This window comes from Neodiprion pinetum, chromosome 2 (assembly GCF_021155775.2).
Source record: "Neodiprion pinetum isolate iyNeoPine1 chromosome 2, iyNeoPine1.2, whole genome shotgun sequence".
NCBI classification, from domain to species: Eukaryota; Metazoa; Arthropoda; class Insecta; order Hymenoptera; family Diprionidae; genus Neodiprion; species Neodiprion pinetum.
The window spans coordinates 7,658,620-7,678,336 of NC_060233.1; the positions used below are offsets into that span (position 1 = coordinate 7,658,620).

General features: G+C 42.1%; 2 protein-coding genes across 5 annotated transcripts in view; one reads left to right on the forward strand and one right to left on the reverse strand.

The window, feature by feature from the left end:
- Window positions 1-9,341, forward strand: part of LOC124211684 (fibrillin-1) — a 62,926-nt gene extending 53,585 nt beyond the window's left edge. The window contains exons 18-22 of the mRNA XM_046611006.2: window positions 237-339; window positions 923-948; window positions 1,592-1,666; window positions 1,769-1,943; window positions 8,472-9,341. Coding sequence (XP_046466962.1) covers window positions 237-339; window positions 923-948; window positions 1,592-1,666; window positions 1,769-1,943; window positions 8,472-8,665 — 573 coding nt within the window. The 3' untranslated portion in view covers window positions 8,666-9,341. The remainder of the gene's footprint in view (window positions 1-236; window positions 340-922; window positions 949-1,591; window positions 1,667-1,768; window positions 1,944-8,471) is intronic.
- Window positions 9,342-9,812: 471 nt separating this feature from the next.
- LOC124211685 (uncharacterized) overlaps window positions 9,813-19,717 on the reverse strand; it is a 36,684-nt gene continuing 26,779 nt past the window's right edge. For 3 of the 4 annotated variants that reach the window (XM_046611008.2, XM_046611007.2, XM_046611009.2), the window contains 5 exons: window positions 19,228-19,353; window positions 16,330-16,557; window positions 15,126-15,377; window positions 13,910-14,040; window positions 9,813-10,518 (listed from right to left, as the gene is read on the reverse strand). In XM_046611008.2, coding sequence (XP_046466964.1) covers window positions 10,408-10,518; window positions 13,910-14,040; window positions 15,126-15,377; window positions 16,330-16,557; window positions 19,228-19,353 — 848 coding nt within the window. In that variant the 3' untranslated portion in view covers window positions 9,813-10,407. Of the gene's footprint in view, window positions 10,519-13,909; window positions 14,041-15,125; window positions 15,378-16,329; window positions 16,558-16,875; window positions 17,101-19,227; window positions 19,354-19,717 lie in introns of those variants that run through there. The other variant, XM_069133470.1, reaches the window with a different exon arrangement.

The following is a 19,717-nucleotide window of genomic DNA, read 5'->3' on the forward strand; positions in this document are numbered from 1 at the left end:
TGCTTCCAATTACCAATAATTAAATAATTAAACTCGAAATTAGATTAGGATTTTATGGTCTCTTAACGAGGTAGACTCGTCAAATATTCGTGATTTTTTTTTTAATCGCTCACTTCATTAGTGAATTATTAGAACCCGTAGAAACGAAATTATCGGAAATGTCATCGTGTATATCTATTCATTTTGTCTTTCAATCATGAATCGTCACTGTTCACTGATTTTGCCACCACAACCAGGAACCTGGAGAGCTTCTGTACGCAGGAAACCACAATGTACGATACATCGCGTCGGATGCTGCCGGGAACAGAGCCGAATGTTATTTCGGCATCCACGTACGAGGTAAAGTGATCCTTGCAGCCTGTCGCAGAGAGTGCGGGAGTGAATCAAACTGACAAGGAAGGTATCCAAGTTCGATCTCTCCGATTTGATATCTTTTATAATATGTTATAGTAGACTAAAAACTCAGTGACACGTCTTGTTTTTTTTTTTTTTTGTCTGCCATCAAACACTTTAAGTGGGCGAAACCACCCTACAAATTAAAGCATGTCGAGGGGTGATTTCGCACTTTCACCGACAAGAACAAAATATTTTTCAACCATTTCAACTGAACAAGTTTTCTCATAACGAGAAATGAAAAAGGTCATTTTCTCAATTGAGAATTAAAAAAAAAAACAACCTGCCAAATCGACCCTTGACATGCCTTACTTTGAAAAGTAGTTTCTCCTCTTAAAGTGTTTAATGGCACACAAAAATAAAAAAAAATAAAAAAAACGCGTCACTGAGTTTTTAGTCTACTATAACATATTATAAAAGACATCAAATCGGAGAGGTCGAACTGGGATACCTTCCTTGTCAGTTTTCATTTCCACCACGGAGAAGTTCAGGGCATAAATAAATGGGATGATTATTTGATATGTTGCAGAGTCTGAAACTCGGAGGGAACAACCGGTGAGTAAAATTTCATCTAATTTTATTACGTTCCATTCTCCTCACGTGTGAATGCAGCAACAATTATTGGATATTAAATCAGAGGCACAAAAGGCGGATTGACCGCATTTCCGGTGTAACGTCCGGCAGAGATATAACGCAGCCCAAATAGCCGACTGCAAACGTGCTTCTGGTTCGTTGCAGCGCTGAATGAATTTTAACTGCACTATGTATAGCTTAATTCCGACCGCAGCCACTTGGAGAACGAGATAAGAGAATCCAACGACCGAGACCTCCGCAGTTTTTAACATTATTTCACCCTGAAAGAATTTGGCAAAGTCAAGCCTCAACACAATCACAAAATACGCGACTCTCATTCAGTCTTCACCATTTTATTGAATTTCATAAAAAATCTTTGTATCCTCTCAACGTTCACGTAGATCAGTTCATGTTCATAATCCAATCCGAGTTTGGAAACAAGGTTGAAAAAAAAATATTCGTAAAAGTTACTACACCATGGACGGGGATTTCGCTGCAATAAGCTCATGAAAACCAAATTCTAACGACGTTTATAACTGGTGTGAAATCGCAATCGGATTTAACAATTTTTTTCTCCCTCCTCGCTCTACACTCTGCTAACTTGTCGGATGTATTTTCTGTTCAGCAAAAGATTACTTTCACAAAGATGCTGATGTGCCCGGGTAAATCTCCTCAAGTGCTACCGACCACCTCTTATATGGTAATTACTGTGGCTCTTTTGTCATTCTAAAGTTGCAAATGACATCGGCAGGGAGTGTCTTGAAAAAAGTGAATAACCGCCGTATTTATGATCCGGTTTCAGTGGCAGGTTCCACCGGGGTGTTATATGAGATATACGAAGACGTTCTCCGGCACCTACACCTTCCAGCACTACCACACTCTTCAGGATGGCTACCAGGAGTCAAGGGCTGCTTATCACAAAGTGCACCCGGTACAAACCGTTCGGCGAACGCAGATACCGTACCAGCTGGTGGACTGTAAGTGTACGTGTTGCCTGTGAGTCTTGTGTTGTTATCACTAACACAATTAACGCTAACTGTAAATAACATGGAGGAAATGGTGGGCGAAGAATTGACACGTTGTGACTAATCCGAGATGAAAAAATACGCTTACGCTTTAGTTGAACCAATCAGAAAGCATGTCCAAGGTGACGTCATATAGCCATGACATTTTGTCTTTTAGCGGTTACATTATTATTTTTTCAACTTTTCACTGCACAAATTGGCACTTTCCGCAAATGGAATGCACGGAAATGGATAAGTAACCTATTTACGTGATTTCGAGTGATGTCATCTTGGATATACGCAGAGTGAGCGAAAATCGGTCTTCATTTCTGACACGCCTTGTTAGACTAATCCAAAGGAGTCGATACTTCCAACCGAGAGTCTGAAATTATGTCGAATGTCGAATGTCGAATGACGTGATTCTTGGTTGTTAAATTCATCAACTGTGAACCGAGCACGAGTGAACCAAGATACGTGCGCGGATTAGGGGATGATTTCACGCGGCAGGGTGATATGGTCGTCAACTGTTACAGATAAATTGCGTTTGAGGAGAACCTTACTTTTTTTGGTCGACAGTAAAATTTATCGGTCGTTCACCAGTGCGGGCGATAATATGCGGCTGATCGCGTTGAAAATTGTAGAAGCAAGGTCGATATCAAAATTGACGTGATGCTGAACATCGAGGCGCCAGCGCAGTTGATTTTAACCTTGCAGTCAGTTCCGCCGTTCGTTGTGGAGAGCATATTAGCGCTGGCGTTAACCGTCCTACTCGCAGTGCCTTTGATCGCACAGATTCAACTATTCTTCGTGAGTACTATCGGCGGAATTTACGGGCTCACCTCTTACTGCTTAAGCTTATTGTGCGTAGGACGATACGATGAAGACGTGCAAAGCACTGCGACCGAGATACGCGCGACTTAGCGATAATGGAATTCGACCGAAAGCCCCTCTGGTCGTGATGCATTACCCGGCGCCCGTTCCCTTCGGCATCGAGTCCAGTTCGAGCTCAATGGTGAACGTCCCCTCGCTCAGGATGACCAACTCAACACCGGCGCTGAGCTCGATCACCGTGGCTCGAAATCCGGCATCACCTAGCCGTGGAAAATTTCGACAGCCCGAGCACTCCTCGTCGTACGTGGCGACGAACAAGGAACTGGCGATAGTTGATATTTCTTCGTTCAACTACAGCTCGTACAGGCACAAGCTGATCCAATCGGCCCTGCGAAAACAGTACGGTGGCAACTATCCACCCGGGAACGTGATCCTGAACTCGATACAACTCAATTCCATCGATTCCTCGGCTGAGACTGAACTCAGCGACAAGTACAGCCGAAGCTTTTTCGACTTCGCTGATCAGTACCGTAATGCGAAAGCACCGAAAAGCAAGCCGGAGGTGGAGTACCTCCATCCGTTGGACCACTTCGTTGTAAGGCCTGTCGAGAAACCCTTGACCAACGAAAAGCACACTGAAACCATGAACACAACGGACGATGAAATCACGGATGCGTCAAACGGCCAGGCACCGAGCATTCCACTCAGTCGTCCCGTCACCAGGAGACGACCCAGCAGTGCCGGACGTGCGTCCGTGGCGTCGAACGCCTCCTCGCGCTGCCCCTTGAGTCGAGTTTCTTCAAGGTCACCCTCAGTTCGGCCCCCCAGTGGCGTCAGCTCGCGCAGTCTGTCCTTCGAAAGCGCAAAACAAAATACTTCGAACGCTTTTAAAACCTCTCCGACAGTTCCAGTTACTCGGCAGCTTTACTATCGCAGGGAGAGTCCCCTTCGCAAGCTTGGAACCAAAGTCCAAGCTGCTGACGCGAAGATTCCGGTCGTCAAAACTCAGACAAAGACTTACACCAATTCACGGACTCCCGAGCCCCCGGGAACACCTGATTCATGTGTTGAGCCAACCGTCAAAAAGCTCAGGGCTGCCAAAAGGAAGCTTCCCAAGGCGACCAAACCTATTTCAAAGGATCGAGCAAGCCTCGTAAAGAAGTCGTCGGAAGTAACAGATCCAGCAGAGTCTCTGCCACTCATTGTCAAACCAACACCAGTATCGCTGATCCCGAGACCAACTAAGCCTAAAATTGACTGCGAGCGATCACCAACGTCGATGCAGGATGCAGACTTGAAAATTGACCGAAAGCTATCTTCTCGGATGAAAGATTCCGCCACCGAACCTGACGCTTCAATGGATTCTGAAAAAGTTGTTTCGACGTCGACCGTTGTACTACAAAAGTTGCACTCTACAGGACTGGACTTTGTGTCACCAAGACGTCCGTCACCGACGCCAACCTCGAACAGTAGCTCAAAAGTCGAGCGGCCATGCGCCAGGCGATTGCGTAGCTCGGCTGCCGAAGAGGAGGAAACACGCAGTTCGAATTCATACCGTAAAACTATTGCGCCTCGAGCCAAGGTATTCGAAGGAAGGAACAGCGGCTCTTTCCGTAGATGTGGTAGCAATCCACCCTCGGGCATGGTCAGCAGAAATTCGTCACCGATTCGGAGACCGAAGACTGCCAGTGCTCTGATTACATCTGAAAGGCCTTCAAGTGCTTCGACTTATCACAAAGAGGCAAAGGCTTCGGTGAACAAGGCCGCTCCGACTAGAAAATCAAGAACTTCGGCACCGAAGACGCCACCTGAGAAGTCTTCTCTCATCCTCTCAGCATCGTGCGAAAACTCGTCTCAGTCCAGAAATCTTATGAGTGAATCTTCGGGCAGCTTAGCGCAGAGTTTGAACAGCTCAAACTCCGCTAAATGTATGCAATTACCGCCACTTCCATTAAACATTTCCTCGAGTTCGTCTATCGGGATATGCAGCGGTAGTGCGAGCCTACAGGAATCAAAGAAGGCCAGGAAATGCGAAAAATTTGCGTGTCCTTCGATTGATCGCAGTCCTCCGAACCCTGAGCATTATGAAGAAAGCTACGTGAAGCTTGCTGAGAAGCGACGGATGCTTCCACAGAAACGTTTGAGTCAACCGGTCGGTATTCCGCAACGGGAAATTGCCGCTAAGGATTTTGATGCTTCTGAAACTATGGATGGAACCAAGGCTACTTTAAGTCAATTGAAGCCCCCGAAAACTGATAAGTTCTCAAAATCTAGAGCCAAATCGGAGGCCAGAAATATTAGCAGGGATAGGTTTGCTAGTTTAGAGGGTAAAATATCCCGAGATCGTTCGGCTGACAGTGAGCAAAAGCTTCAGAGAACAGACCCGAAGAAATTTGAGGCACGGAATTCGAGCGAGAAAAATCAAACAGCCTCGATAAAACGGATAACTCGGTTCGATAAAAAAAAATCTGATTCCGTTAGCGGCGTTCCCAAAGGTCATATTACGTCTCCGAGTCCAGTTGCAACCCCGAGCGTCGGTTCCGCCGCTTCCTATAAATGCAGAACGGTAGATCCTGATGAAAAGCCCGCAAGCTCAGCTGCAACTGAAATCCGACGTGTACTTCAAAGCGAACTGGGGGTTGTGGACGAAACTGATACTGGTAAAAAGACAACGAACAGATGTAGGAGCATGATGAGCAGAGGACTTTCGGAAGATCGAAGGATAGGCAGGAGTTTGAAAAACACCTCCGTCGGTCAAAAAGCTACGCGATCTCTTTCATTTTCTAACAACGAACACAAAGCTGGTAAAAAGAAGATGGCTCAAGGTGCCATGGAAATTGACTCTCAGATGATATTTTGCTTGGATTACCCGCTGCATTGGCAAGCCCAAGAATCGAGTCCTGACAATTCAACTAATGAAACCTGCAGGATCGCAGATGTAAAACGAGATACATCGTCCACTCGGAAGTCTCGAATTCCAAGTCCTGCTCCAACGAGGTTTATCAAAACTCCGGACGGGTTGGCAACGGTTAAAAAAACATCGAGAAATACGACGAGCTTGAAAACTACGGAGAGCTCGGCGAAGCTCGCTGCTATCAAAAGTTCGGAATCAAAGTTGCCTGAGGCACTGCTCAACGAGAAGAACGTGTCTGACGTCTCGAAGCCGAACTTGACCGAAGTTTCTAACTTTTTACGGGGTAGCACGAGGCCACGTCGACATGCGCCGGAGTTGGTTGGCCAATGGAAAACGGGACCAGATCGGCCCTTTGACGACGACGAGTCACAGGTTGACAAAGAGAGCACGACGAGACCGACGAGAAGACGCAACAGCAAAGCCGAGTCGACGATTCAACGAAGCCTACGCAACTACATAAAGAAATTGAAAGTCGTGCTTTCGGACGAGAACAGCAGCATGGCAGCCGAAGAAATGGCCTCCTTAAATTTGAGCGAGGCGATTCTTCCCGACCTTAGATCAGTTCTCGACACTTCCGAACTCACCAGACTCGAAGATTTACTGGAACTTGCCGAACGGTCAACGAAGCTCGATGGTTCGCGAAAAAAACCAGCCTCTTAAACAGCGTATGCACGTATTTGTTAAAATCGACCTTGTGGGATGAACCGTGGAGTTGTTCGTTATGTGGGGACAATAAAAACAGTCATTCGTTAAGTAAGACCAACCGTATCCAACGCTTGAAGATGTTGCCCGGGTACATTAGACGGCTTAAATGCAAACTCTCCAACGTCTCGTGGCCAAGAGCATGGTCGTTGCCTCTTTACGGGCAACTCCTGAAACACTTCCGCACTCCTCACGTACATACCTACATAATCCATTGACGTACCCAGATTACTTTCCATGTTTGAAAAGGTGATTCGTCGAGGAGGCGTTGAACGGACGGTGACAGCTCGCGATTATCAAGAAGCACCGTCGCTCTCATCCGGCCATCGCAACCATCCGCGTTATTAAAGCCATTCTCACTGCCATTATCATCATCTTCGTCGTTTTTTCTCATTATTATATTGCATAGCAGCTAGCAGCAGCAGCAGGATGACGACACTGGCCGGCTTGTCCGTGTAAAAGTCGTTACTTACCCGTTGGTTCTCACTTGCGCTTTACGAGCCGGCCGTTAGCGATCAACTCCGTTCAGTCGGTGCGTTTTTTGTGGACATTCTCCGCTGATCGATACGGCACCGTAGTCGGCTGCCACAGGCGGCAGGGTTCAACCCTTTCCGCGCTGATGTTATACGTATCTCGGCTATTTTTCTCCGCCTGGTTTTTGTCGGTAGAAACTTGTGTAATGGTACAAGAGTCCCGCTGAGGATGTACTGTGAACGGCGCTTGGAGTTGCGTCGTATAATATCATAAAACGCGGTGACGCGTGAGCCCGGATTCGTTGCGGATCGTTCGTTAAACTCGCAGCTTCCCAGAAGGAGATGTTACGGACCGAGAATGCGAGTTCCAGCTGGGTCAGTACGACGAAACTGGAATCTGGTACAAAAGTTACCCCGCGACGCGTTTCATTGAAAATTTTCTGCAGCCCAGCCATGCGGTAGCGGCAGGAATAACAGAGAGAATAATAAATCCCTCGCAACGCGGTGATTTCTTGATCAAAGACCATCTCGCTCTGTAAATCCGAGATTTTCGGTGAATTAAAAAAACATCACAGCGCCTGCATATTTCATGCCCTTCCCCTTTCGAGCCTCTAATCTTCGACCTCTTTGGTTCGGGGAACTTGTAAATTGCAACACGGGGGCACATCGGCTACCCTTATCAAAGCACTTCTCCTCTCGTACAGATTCTGTTATAAGATTTCCGCTCCTTTCTACGTGCGGCCGTTTCCTTTGCCACCCTTTCCTCCTTGGCTTGCATCTACGCATGCAAACACCCTCCTCGAAAATATCTGCTGCAAGTATAACCATCGACAAAGAAAAGGATTTCGGTGTGGAAAACGAGAGATAACACGTATTGGACATCGTGTTTTCGAGAATTTCATCTTTATAACGGTGTTAAGGATCGTCTGTACGCATCCAGTTCTGTCACGTTACGATAATATCAGCTTTATGACCTGTTCAATTTTACGGCATGGCTTACAAGTTTTCACTAAAATTTGATAAATAGTGTGATTGAACCTAACACAAACCCTGTGCTTGTAATTTGATAACACCTGTAAACACGAATTTTTAGTCCGGGATTCTAGGTGCCAAATTTTTATTACTTCCACTTGACTAATAAAAGAAAAAACGGTTTTATTGAATAAAGTTTACTTTTGTAGAAACCAGAACGATATTTCAGATTTTGAGATTAGAATTACCTATTTCCTCAAACATTTGTTGTAAATAAGAATTTACCAAACTCCAGAGTTTCGTATTTGAGTCGTTTTTATTAAAAAATAATAATTAATCACAGGTCACAACAAAAACTTTTGGTCATAGCTATAAATCAAAAGCTTCAAGATTATTATTTATATCAAGGTAAAGAAGACAAAAGCACGCTTTGTAAGCAATAAATAACGATTTTGCTTATCATTCGATGATATTATAGAGTGAAAATACTTTCGATTTGTGTAATTCATTACCATTTAATCGTTTCGTCTCGTCAACCGCAAATCATATCTGACGTAAGAGTCCAACTGGCCGTTTTTCATGGCTAATAACCGCCTCCCTTATTTCCAGATCGCACATCGAGACAGCAGCAGTACGAAATCGAGCTCCAGCGACACCGGCAGCTACAATTGCAGAGGCAGCAACGCCTCCAGCAACAGCCGTACTATCAGCGAGCGAGTCCTGGACTTACAGTAAGGCACAGATACACGGGCCGCGGTCACGTTGAAACGAAGATAATACCAAGGCGCAAGTGTTGTTCGTAATTAAAGGATCGAGCCGATACATGACGCGTGTGCAGTTGTGCACACACGCGACCAAGAAGAACGTCGAATTTCATGTTCGTCGATACGATATGCAAATGTCGAGACGTTTATCGCTTGTCCTATTCTTGGTGCATCGATTTCACGAATATGGTAACTCGAATATTAAATGTGCCAACTTGTTTTGCCCCAATTTTTGTACTTACGTTAATACAGCAGCGAAAATTAAACGTCCATTTAACGAATCCTCCTGTGATTTGGACTCGTTGATCCCTTCAACAGAGCATTCAAATCGAGGCTTATTTTCCTGATACATACAATCGTTTGCCATTGCCCGAACGAATATAATTTTCATCGCCCCATCGCCATTTGCTATTAATAAAACGAACTGTACAATATAGATTGCAGTTGATCGGTTAACGTACGATTAACGATACAAAATAGATATAAACGATATAATTGTTAACTCCGTCGTCGGTCCATATTGCGGTAATATGATATATAGCAATTCAATGTTATAATACTGTAATATATTTTATAGATAAATTTTATACATTTATATAATATAATATTACACATTATTATTAATCATTACACATAAATTGTAACAATGATATGCGAATGGAGTACGGGATGATAATAATAATAATAATAATAATAATAATAATAATAATAATAATAATAATAATAATAATAATTATAACAGTAATAATGAATAAAATTTTAAAAATTATCTCCAATCTGATATATATATATATAATATATAATATGTGTATTAATATTTTTCCGTATGGATTCGGCGTCGTGAACTGGCGAATTACATGTGTCTAAACAATAATGATACATAATAATAACCGATACGATACGTTCCTCGTCACGTTTTCGTTTACAATAAAAGGAATTCGGATGATCTTGGCGCATTCCACGCAATTTCTCAACCATTCTGGTAAGTTGATAAACAATGTTGGTTAATGATACGATATTGCATCATGCATATAATAAATTCTTCAATATGGTTATATTTAGACTTATATAAAACTAGAACAGTTCCTGGAGCACGTATATATCATAATATAGCTCTAGACAATAATAATTTACCCGATTACGTAACGCGTCTCCAGCAGATCTCGCGGTATCGTTTTCTTCTCTCTCTCTCTCTCTCTCTCTCTCTCTCTATCCGTCTATCTATCTACATACCTACGTACTTTATTCAAACTCCCATTGTCTTCAGAATATTATTATACCTACGTCTCACTTGTCTATAGTCGTGACACAGATTTTAACTTTGATATGTTTTATCGTCCGGGTTTCAGCTATAACTATAACGGAGCGACGACGTACGTATAATGCGAGGTACTCGAAGGAAGTATGAGCAGTTCTCGTGGCCGACGGATTAACTCAAATCACCCGAATCACCGTGTTCAATAATTTGAATCGTAATTTTCGGGGATGTAAGGTATACCGAAATTATATAAAAAAATAAAATTAAAAAAAAAAAAAAACCAGTAAATCTTTTTTCTACGCTTTCTCCAAACTCAATCTTCGACTCTCATTCGCAACTGGCAGGTATATTATAATAATTGTTTCGGGGTGTAACGTCGCCTATTCATATATCGACTTATACGGTCCAGGATCAGAGGAATCGACGCTCCTTGTCGCGGCTCCGTCGTTTCTTTTTGATAGATCGCAACTTCCGCTCAGAAGTAAGCTGTACAATTGCGGTTTCGTTTGCGTAGGTACGGAATTCAGTCGTCGCGAATCGTTACCAGAAAATCGCAGGTCGCCGTCCAACCGGCCTCGTCGCTCGCCTCGTAGTGGATTTTGTGATCGCCGACGGGAAACGAGGCTCCCGGATTCTGGAACGAACAACGGGAAAATTTAATCAAGGAACACACTAGCCGTATACTCCTGTAGCCTACGGCGATAATTGGAGTCGGTATTGGGGATAGCCGGGATCCGAGTGACAAAAACCCAGTTCTTGTTGATCGTATACCTACTTGTGGGCGGGGTTCGGAGTCGGATTTTGGAACGTTATTGATTCTAACGGAAACGATTTCAAAAAACTCTGCCGCGTGATCTCTGGAGATTTCTGTGGCGAATAAAACAAACCCAAAAAGTTTGAAGCCCGATTACAAATACGAGAGTTTAATCATTTTTAACTTTCTAATTGCGAACACTGTTGCTCCGATTAAATTCTATTACATGGTAAAGATGATGTTTAACCCTTGAGTCAAACATTATTGTGCAGGGTCAATTTTTATGAAAAGATAGTATTCTGTGGTTTTCGGGGTCTCTGATTGGATTCGCCATACTGATTTTCAAATTCCGATTTCAGATTTCTAATCAGCGACGTTTTTTTTCCGGATTCGATCGATTTTGAAATTTATATCCACCGTATTGGATCCGCAACCTTGAATTTTGTAAATCCGATTTCAGATTCGCAATAAGCGAGCCCAAAAACTTATAATTTATGTAAAGCGTGTGAACGTGTAGAGGGGAAACTTTCTCGGAAATGAATTATTCCATTAATTTTCACGATTGTTTTCAACAACTTGTCTCCAGCAATGATAATTCACATTATATCGCAATAATTACTCTCGAGTATTGCAATCCTATTAGTATACTATCAGAAATAGCAAAAAGCGCAAGGAAATATGTCGAAAAGTACTCTAAACATACAAAAAATGGATACAAAACAGGTCGTAAGAATACTTACCCCTATGACTCAAAGAGTTAATTCGTGTTCAATATCATTAGCGTGAATGATATTGTTCGCGATTCTTGGAACGGATTTTTCCATTATGGATCCGCTGATTCGTTTTCAAAAGACTTGATTTAGATAGCAAGAAAATTTTTACCCTTGACTACACATTTCGTGGTCCATTTCGCGTGTAAATCCTAACATATTTATACATTCGCTCGGATATCTTGTATTTTTTCTCCGGTCAGCGGTTTTCTTGCCGTTCTGCTCTTCCAACCCTCTCTTGCTATATAACGTATACACGTGTATATAACGCTCGGATTTGAACGGCTGCGTGCAAACAACGGTCATTTCGAGGGTCTCTCTACACAGTTAGAGGTATAAGCAATGCCGGTTATGCGTGAATCGCTGCGTCGAATTGGGTTAGCCGAAGTTTCGACAAACTTGCCCACGCTCTGATTTTTTTCATCATCAACATCTAGTTTGATGTACAAAAATAAAATCTCTCATTTTTAGTATAATTATTGTACGGTTAGCTTTATTTTATACTCAAAAGACTCTCAAGATCGGCTTCTTACCTGTAAATACTTGCCCTATAATTTTGAGAAGATTAGAAACTGTAATTGACGTGGCTAAAGTTCAGTCCTCGATTATCGGATAGCTCGCATAATTGTTTAATTTTTTACTACATCTAAAATTAAAGAGGTTAGAGGGTTAGCTGAGAATCCGTACTTTTTATTAAATTTATATAACGAGATGATCGTACTTTGAGTATAATGTTCATCAACCGGATTATTATATTCAAACAAGCTACGAACGTCTCTTTGAAAAGAAAAAAGGAAAAAGTACTCGAATTTCTGTCTCTGGATGTAAACCTCTGACAACGAGCCGGTATGCGTATCGTTAATTCGCTTTCCAACCTCCGCTCTCAAGATGAAAACTAAAATCCTTCAGCGTTCACTTATTTCCCTCGTTCTCCACCCCGATTCTCTCTCCTAATCTTCTTGTCTCGCGAATTTCCAGCGTGCAGGTAGAGAGCCGCTGCTGCCACGGCGGTTGTCGTCGTCTTTTTTCCCGGCCATTTACGTTTCCCTGCGAACTTCTTCGCCGCGGGTCTCCCTTTAGCCGGTGGTGGCGAGGGTTCAGAAATTTGCATTTCATTGCGGAAAATTATGCACAACTAATTTCATGACGGGGTCTTGGACAGCGGCGTGTCGTGAAACGGTTGCCACGCTCCGGGCTTTCGAGACTAATTTTTTTTATCTCCACTTTACTTGAATCCTAATTGCTCATCAGGTTACGCTCGCGAGTTGTCCCGTTTTCTTCGTATCGACGATTTACGACTGTCTCTCACTCCGAGATCTTTTCTCTGGCGTTACATTACACGGCAATTTGTTTGAACAAAGACTTGGCGAAAGGTATTAATTTATGAAATAAAATTCAATTAAAGTCAAACAACTTCTTCTCGATATCGCAGGAAGAATTAAAACCAATAAATATTTACTAAATAATCTCGATTACAAAAAGTTTTAATGCAATTACATTATCGTATCGTTTTTCAATTTCATTCATCGGTATCGCAGCTCATTTCGTTTGTAAACGAATCGAATGTCAACAATAAAAAATAAGGCGTACAGAATTGTCAGAAGCTATGATTAACAAATTTGTTCATTTACTAAAATATATTTAAACTGAAATGGCAAGAAACAGGAACTGTTTATATTTCAATTTGCTCCGATTTACAGGAGAGACCGAAACCTCGTGATTTCGCGATCTTATTACATTATGTAACAAGGGAACAAAGTCGAATATTATTCCTTTACCAGGGCAGTAATCGCCCGCGGGAATAATCGACTTTTATTCCTGTGTTACAGACAGGATTTATTTATTCCCGAATCAACTCTGGCCACATCATTAACTTAAAAGTATTTTTCTTTTATGCGTAGATGAGCTCTATCAGTCTAAAAAGTATAATATTATTGATAGTTTATAATAACGCAGAGATAATAACGCAGAGTAGTTCAAAATGGAAAAGAAGTAGAGAAAACGGGAGCAATTAAAAAATTAAGAACTGGGAAGAAAAGTAAAGAGGGAATAATATGTTAAAAAAAGTGAACATTACGGTCGAGTCGGGAATAAACAAATTTTCACCCAGTACCGTACGTCTGATAGACCGTAAAATAAATTTGGAATGTTCAACTTCGCGAGCTGCTCGTGAAGTCGGTATATAAGTAAAAAAGGTCGACTTCTGCCGGCGTATATTATACACATTCCCTTTTTACCGAGCCTTTTCACCGGCGTGGAATAACGGAGTCTTTTGTTGTCGAATGAAAGGGGACGATATTTTAAAGAGGCTCTTTCCCCATTCATACAGCTTCCTTCGAAACGAACCTTGTCCTATTACCCGATAACACGCGGTACGTATACGCCGAACACGAAGTTACACGAAACCGGATCAGATAGAATCGAAAAAGATCGTTCGTCCTTTTGCGAGTAAAGCGTCGCGCTCTCTTCACAGATGAAAATTGCCGAATAATTTAACTCACCTCGTTGCTGACGACGTTGCTGATATTGACGTTATCCGTGAAAACGGGTTCGGTCCACGTGACTATCGTGCTGTTCCTACTATGGACGACAATGTTTTCCGGGCAATTTTTTATCCGTGGAGCTTCACCGGCTTGAAAAAGGAAAAAAGGAAAAACGTTACTCGTAGAAAAAGAAAAAAACAAATATGTAACCGATTCCATTGATGAATCTCTGATGCTCATCTCAGCGATGATCGGATTTCTTACACCTCACTGTATATTATATACCAAGGGAGTTTATTCCGACCCTGGGTGATTTTATCTTGGGAGAAATATTTCTAGTGGAAGATTTCCTCCCACTCTGTACGCGGATCGTTCTGACTCGATAACTTTCGAACGGGTTATCTCAGGCCCGGAAATTGCAGGCAGGGCATGGAAGCGCGGATATCGCGGTATACATGCAGATTTGCAAGTAGACTATACAGCTTGGTTTACGATTTTCCTATGAGGCCATTCGAGTATTAGCTAACGCTTTTTTTGCAAATGTTTGCATCCCACCCCTGATGATAACGGTTAGTAACGTTTGCTTGTTTTGCCTGCTAAAGTTTTTAATATTAGCTAACGTTTTTTCGAAAGTTTATCGACAAATCGGTTTTATTACCCGTGAATGGCAGAAATCCCATTCATAGTTAGATCCTGATCAATTTATTCCTAATTTATTACATATTAAATATTATTAATTATTAATACACCCTAACATGTTCAGTAAAACGTGAATTCATTATTCATTGAGTATTGAATACATTATACATAGTATTTCTTCTTAAATGCATGCATTAAGCATTACATTTCCTAAGATATTATTTTTTAGCAATTCGTGCATTATTAACACTTCCTTTGAAAGACAAAAATTTTTCATTATTCTCGAGCAGGTGGCGTGTTGACTTCGAGCACGCACTTCGAATTCCCTATCTTAGCTAACGCTTGCCCGGAATGCCTACTGTAATAGGGTAACATTTGATAACGTTTCTCCGAACGGTTTACCCCTGTTTCAGCGTTAACCAACACTTGGATGGCCCTTATAGTTCCTGCATATATCAAAATCTGCCAAATCACGGATGTAGAATTTGAGGGTACAACGATTCGCGACGTGGATAAAAAAAGAGAGCAAAAAAAATCTAGCCAGCAACGATGGTCGTAAAAGTGTAAATTCAAATTTGCGGAAACAGTCACTCACGTTTCACGATTATGCCGAGCGTGCAGGTTGTCTGCTTCTTCGAAACCGGATGCTTCGCCGTGAACGTGACCGCGTGCTTCCCCGGCGTGAGATTAGCCTCCAGTCTGGTGCCCCAAGCCGGCTCGGATCTGACGTATCGGAACCAGTCGAGATCCGTCGAGGGTTGAGCAAAGGTGACGAAGGCTTCCGACTGCCCAGGCGGAACTTCCGCGATAAAGTTTGGCGGACAGTCCAACCGAGGCTTGCTGTATCCTGAAGGAAGAGGAAATGGTCCGGGATTTGATCGCAGCTTGGGACGCGTTCCGGAACCTGACTCTGGTCGACTTTATTGTAGGCGATATTAACGTATATGGGCGAAAAATACCCAGGTGAGTCGATATTCAATATCTTTTTGGTAATTTCGTTACGTGATAATCAGACCGTGAGGATTGATGGAAGTTATGTGATCGCCAGATATACGATTTTTTTTTTATGGAAAATTCTAGGAAAAGAATGATTTAAAATGCAAGTAACAGCGCAGATATCGATTTTTCATTTCGAATCGCTTCGAAATGGGTAAAATTACAGTAAATTTGTTCTATTTCGCTCCACGTTGTGTCATTTGTATTGACGGGAAAACTGTCTTTCACAAATTTACACTGTAACAAATATTTTTTTACTGTCAATAGTAATTTCAATATGACTGTTTTTAATCCAAATCACTATCAGTGATGTATTGAAAAATTAAACATCCACGGATACCAACGAGACGAAAAATGTATCGTAATGCAATTAACAGAAAATTATCCTTCTCAGTTTTTTCTTCAAAGGATGCTTTCGTTGCGGACCTGTGTTATCAGAGTGTTTTTTTCTTAATTTTCTTTTTTCTTATTAGTCAAATCTTCGTAGATTACAAATATATGAATTTGATGAATCCTCAGCGTGCGATTAAATCTCGTGACGAAATAAGCGAAAAAATAACTAATTCGTGACACGCGAACCAGCTTAAAATTGGCACCCGTGCAATTACAACGGATTACGGTATTCAATTTTCACTGAAATATTTCTCGGCACTAACACAGCAAGTGATTCGATGTTGCGGTTCGGTCGGGTTTTTTCAACCACCGCAGCACGCTTTATAAATTGATATTTCGCTTCGCGTCAAGTCTCGAAACGCACCCCCGAAAACGCGGATCTGTGTAAAAGATTCCTCGAATTCACTCACTGACGCACTCCCCGTGCCTGGATCCAAGCCAGTTGCCGTCAGCCCCGCAGGTCAGCTCGTACTCCCCTCTGAGCTGATAGCCGTAAGGACACTTAAGGAAGCACTTCGTACCGGGCCGGTTAATCATCCTTTTCCTGCCGCGCCATGCCTGGGGGGCTGCTAGACGCGAGCACATGACGTAGCCCCGGCCGGAGGGGTTGAGAATCGGACAGGAGACGTCGTTCGTGTCTGAAAACAGGCCGGATTGCACGGTGCTGCCCAGGGTCGTTCATTGTTTAACCGTTATTTTTTTTTTTCTTTTTTAAAGGTGCTATGCGAAAAATTTGTGTCAAATACTGATAAAAATTTTTCCTAAGACCTGGACGAGGTAGGAAAATGTTTAGAGTTCGCTACCAATCATTGTCATATTGTTTATTTATTTTTATGTGTACACCTCAAGGACTTGTACATGTATTAGCTTAGTGTTTTTTTTTTTTTTTTTTTTTTTTTTTTTATCGTGGTCCAATTAATCACTTGCCAATCAACAGCAAATTGCGCCTAAAAATACCGCAGTTGCCTGTTCTCGTCTTTTATTCGAAGGATTAATCGTCTCGGAGAAATTTGTATAACAGTTTTTGCTATCCGAAAAAGAAGTATCGCATCACCTTAATGTCTTTATTTCGTTTTCAGTGTTGATCTTCAGTGCGACCTCTATATATTTTCCTACTTCCTCCAGGTTTTGCGACAGTTTTTTTTTTTCCCCGTATTTGGCACAAAGTTTTCTAGTTGCACCTACAGAAAAAAAAATAAAAAATTATAAAATGAACCGCCCTAGCGCTGCCGGATGTTCGGGGCTTCCCCGCAGCACGAGCAATTCTTCTTCAGGCCCCAGCAGAAAAGGAAAACCGTAGCGAAGTGGACGAACAAAAACGGCTCGTGCGGTTCCCGAGAAACAGGGAAAAACTACGATGGGGTAAAAAGAGGTGCGGTGGTGGGAGGAAAAAAATTCATTCGTACCGGGACAGCGGGCCGTAAATCAAGGCGATTCTCAAATATACGTTACTACACGCGATGAATAATCATTCGCTGTGTAGCCCGAGGTTATCGCGACTATATACTTATTTTGCTATTCTTTCTGTCGCATGCCTCACGGCTGAAGTTGAAAATAATTTCCAAGGAATTGCGTGTGCCGCGCTGAAATTAAAACACGTCTTTCAAACGCGCCAGATATGTAAAGATCCGGTTATTTCGTTGGAAAAACACTGGGTAATTATGACATCATCGTGCTGGTACAACAGGTTGCACACCAGATGGCGGGGGAGCTTTCAGCGCTCTCGCGGGAAGAGGAACAATTACGGTTTTGAGTATAACATTGCCAAGCAATGAATTAATGGAAGTTTCATTCTCATAACATTATACGGTTGAAATATAGATTATACAGTCGAAATAATGTATCTCAATTAAATGTAATTCGTGCCACTATCGACGTTTTAACAATCGTGACACCGCTCGAATTTAATTCGTGACAACGAAAAGATTTATAGAAAGTTTCGCTCTCATAAAATTCTCTATACGTTATACAATTGAAACCATACATCGCAATCAAATGTAATTCGTGCCATCATCGACGGTTTAATAATCAGGACAACACTCGAATTTAATTCGGGACAACGAAAAGATTTACACATTTCGATACACAACAACTATTTAAGTACCAAGGTAAGGGAGATTAAGTACTCGATCGTTCAAAAATAAAATCGGTAATTTTTGCAAGTACTTCGTTTTTTTTTCAAGACTTTCAGACCGTGTCTCATGTTCGAAATACATGGATATACGAAAGTAATGGTATTACATCGGGACTCGATTGCACTTTATATTCATTTTACCGCGTCGCATGATATTAACCGAACGTCTGTCTAACTAATGATTGCTCGAACGTTTGTCACGATGTATCATGACACAATCCGGAGGGTATAACGCCGGTTACGGGTGGCAGCGATAGGCGTTCGACTTCTTCGACGGATCCTCGTGATGCGTAGGTGACACGTGCCTATGAGTCACGAATGCTAATGGCGACGGTTGGCACAAGAATGGAATCCCGACTTGGTCCTGAATTACGACGATTAGATCGGGGCCTGAATTTTTGCAATGCATGGCTATTGTTCGCGTGGCAGGGTGGAGCTGTCACGCAAGGTTTATTAATGAGAATCGCGAATCATTATTAACTCAACGGATGCTCAACCTCTGTCCTCGTAAATCTGCGGCTTGCTCCATAAACCGGAAACAGGGCTGCGGACGTTGTATGTACATGAATTTCCGAAACGCTGGAGAATTTATTGCGTCACTAGGGTGGTCCTTGTTTAGAGTGTTGAAGAATTTTTTCCGCCCCACTCCCCAAATCAACTTCAAGTAATTCAAAACCAATTTTCTAATTTTTTCAGATTTCTACCTCAATTCCAAGATAGTCCGCTTTGTGATGACTTTTTTTCTCAGTATATGTTTTACTGTAAAAGTAATAATGTTATAAAAAAATCAGATTTGAGGGTGTGCAATTCGTCTAGATTGGCTGGTATGAGTATGTGATTTTTTTATTCAGATAGTAGCACTAGTGCCCACTAAAACCTCACAGTTACAGATTTTTTTGAAACATTATTACTTCTATAATAGAATATATACTGAGAAAAGAAGTTTTTACCATAATATTTCCATAAGAGACTTCGATCACAAGGCAAACTATCTTAGAGTTGAGGTAAAAATCTGAAAATGTTAGGCAATAGTTTTCGAATTATTTGAAATTGATTTTGGGGGGTGAGGCGGAAAAAATTCTGCAGCACCCTGAACAAGGACCACCCTATGCGTCACGTAACGTACGTCGAGACAAATTACACGCGACGCGAAAATCTCGAAATATATACTTACCCAGGCAGGTTTTTCCGTTCGATGACAAAAGCCTCTCCTCGCCGTTACACGCGCAGAAATAACTCCCCACCGTGTTTTCGCAGACCTCGCTGCAGCCCCCGTTCGAAAAGCTGCACTCGTTGATATCTTGAAAATTAATTAGCATGATTATGTCCAACACCGCGAAAAATTTTACTTCCCGTACGCATCGGACAAAAATATTCCCTCTAGCACAGGAGGGACATATTTTGATTATTGAATTTGACACTGAAAAATTGTCTCGGTAAATCAAGAATATTCGTCCATTTCAAAACAATGCTTTGTTCAATGGCTTTCTATAAATTCGTCAAAAATCGAGAGTATCATTCAATGTCATTTCAATTACGTGATGTGAGATTTTAGATACCCCGAGTACTGTCGAGAGATTTGTCGCCAATCCTTCTTCTTCGATGCTAAAAATGGTCTCTCTATGTGCAAGTACTGCTATGGTGCAGAGGCTGTATAAAATCAA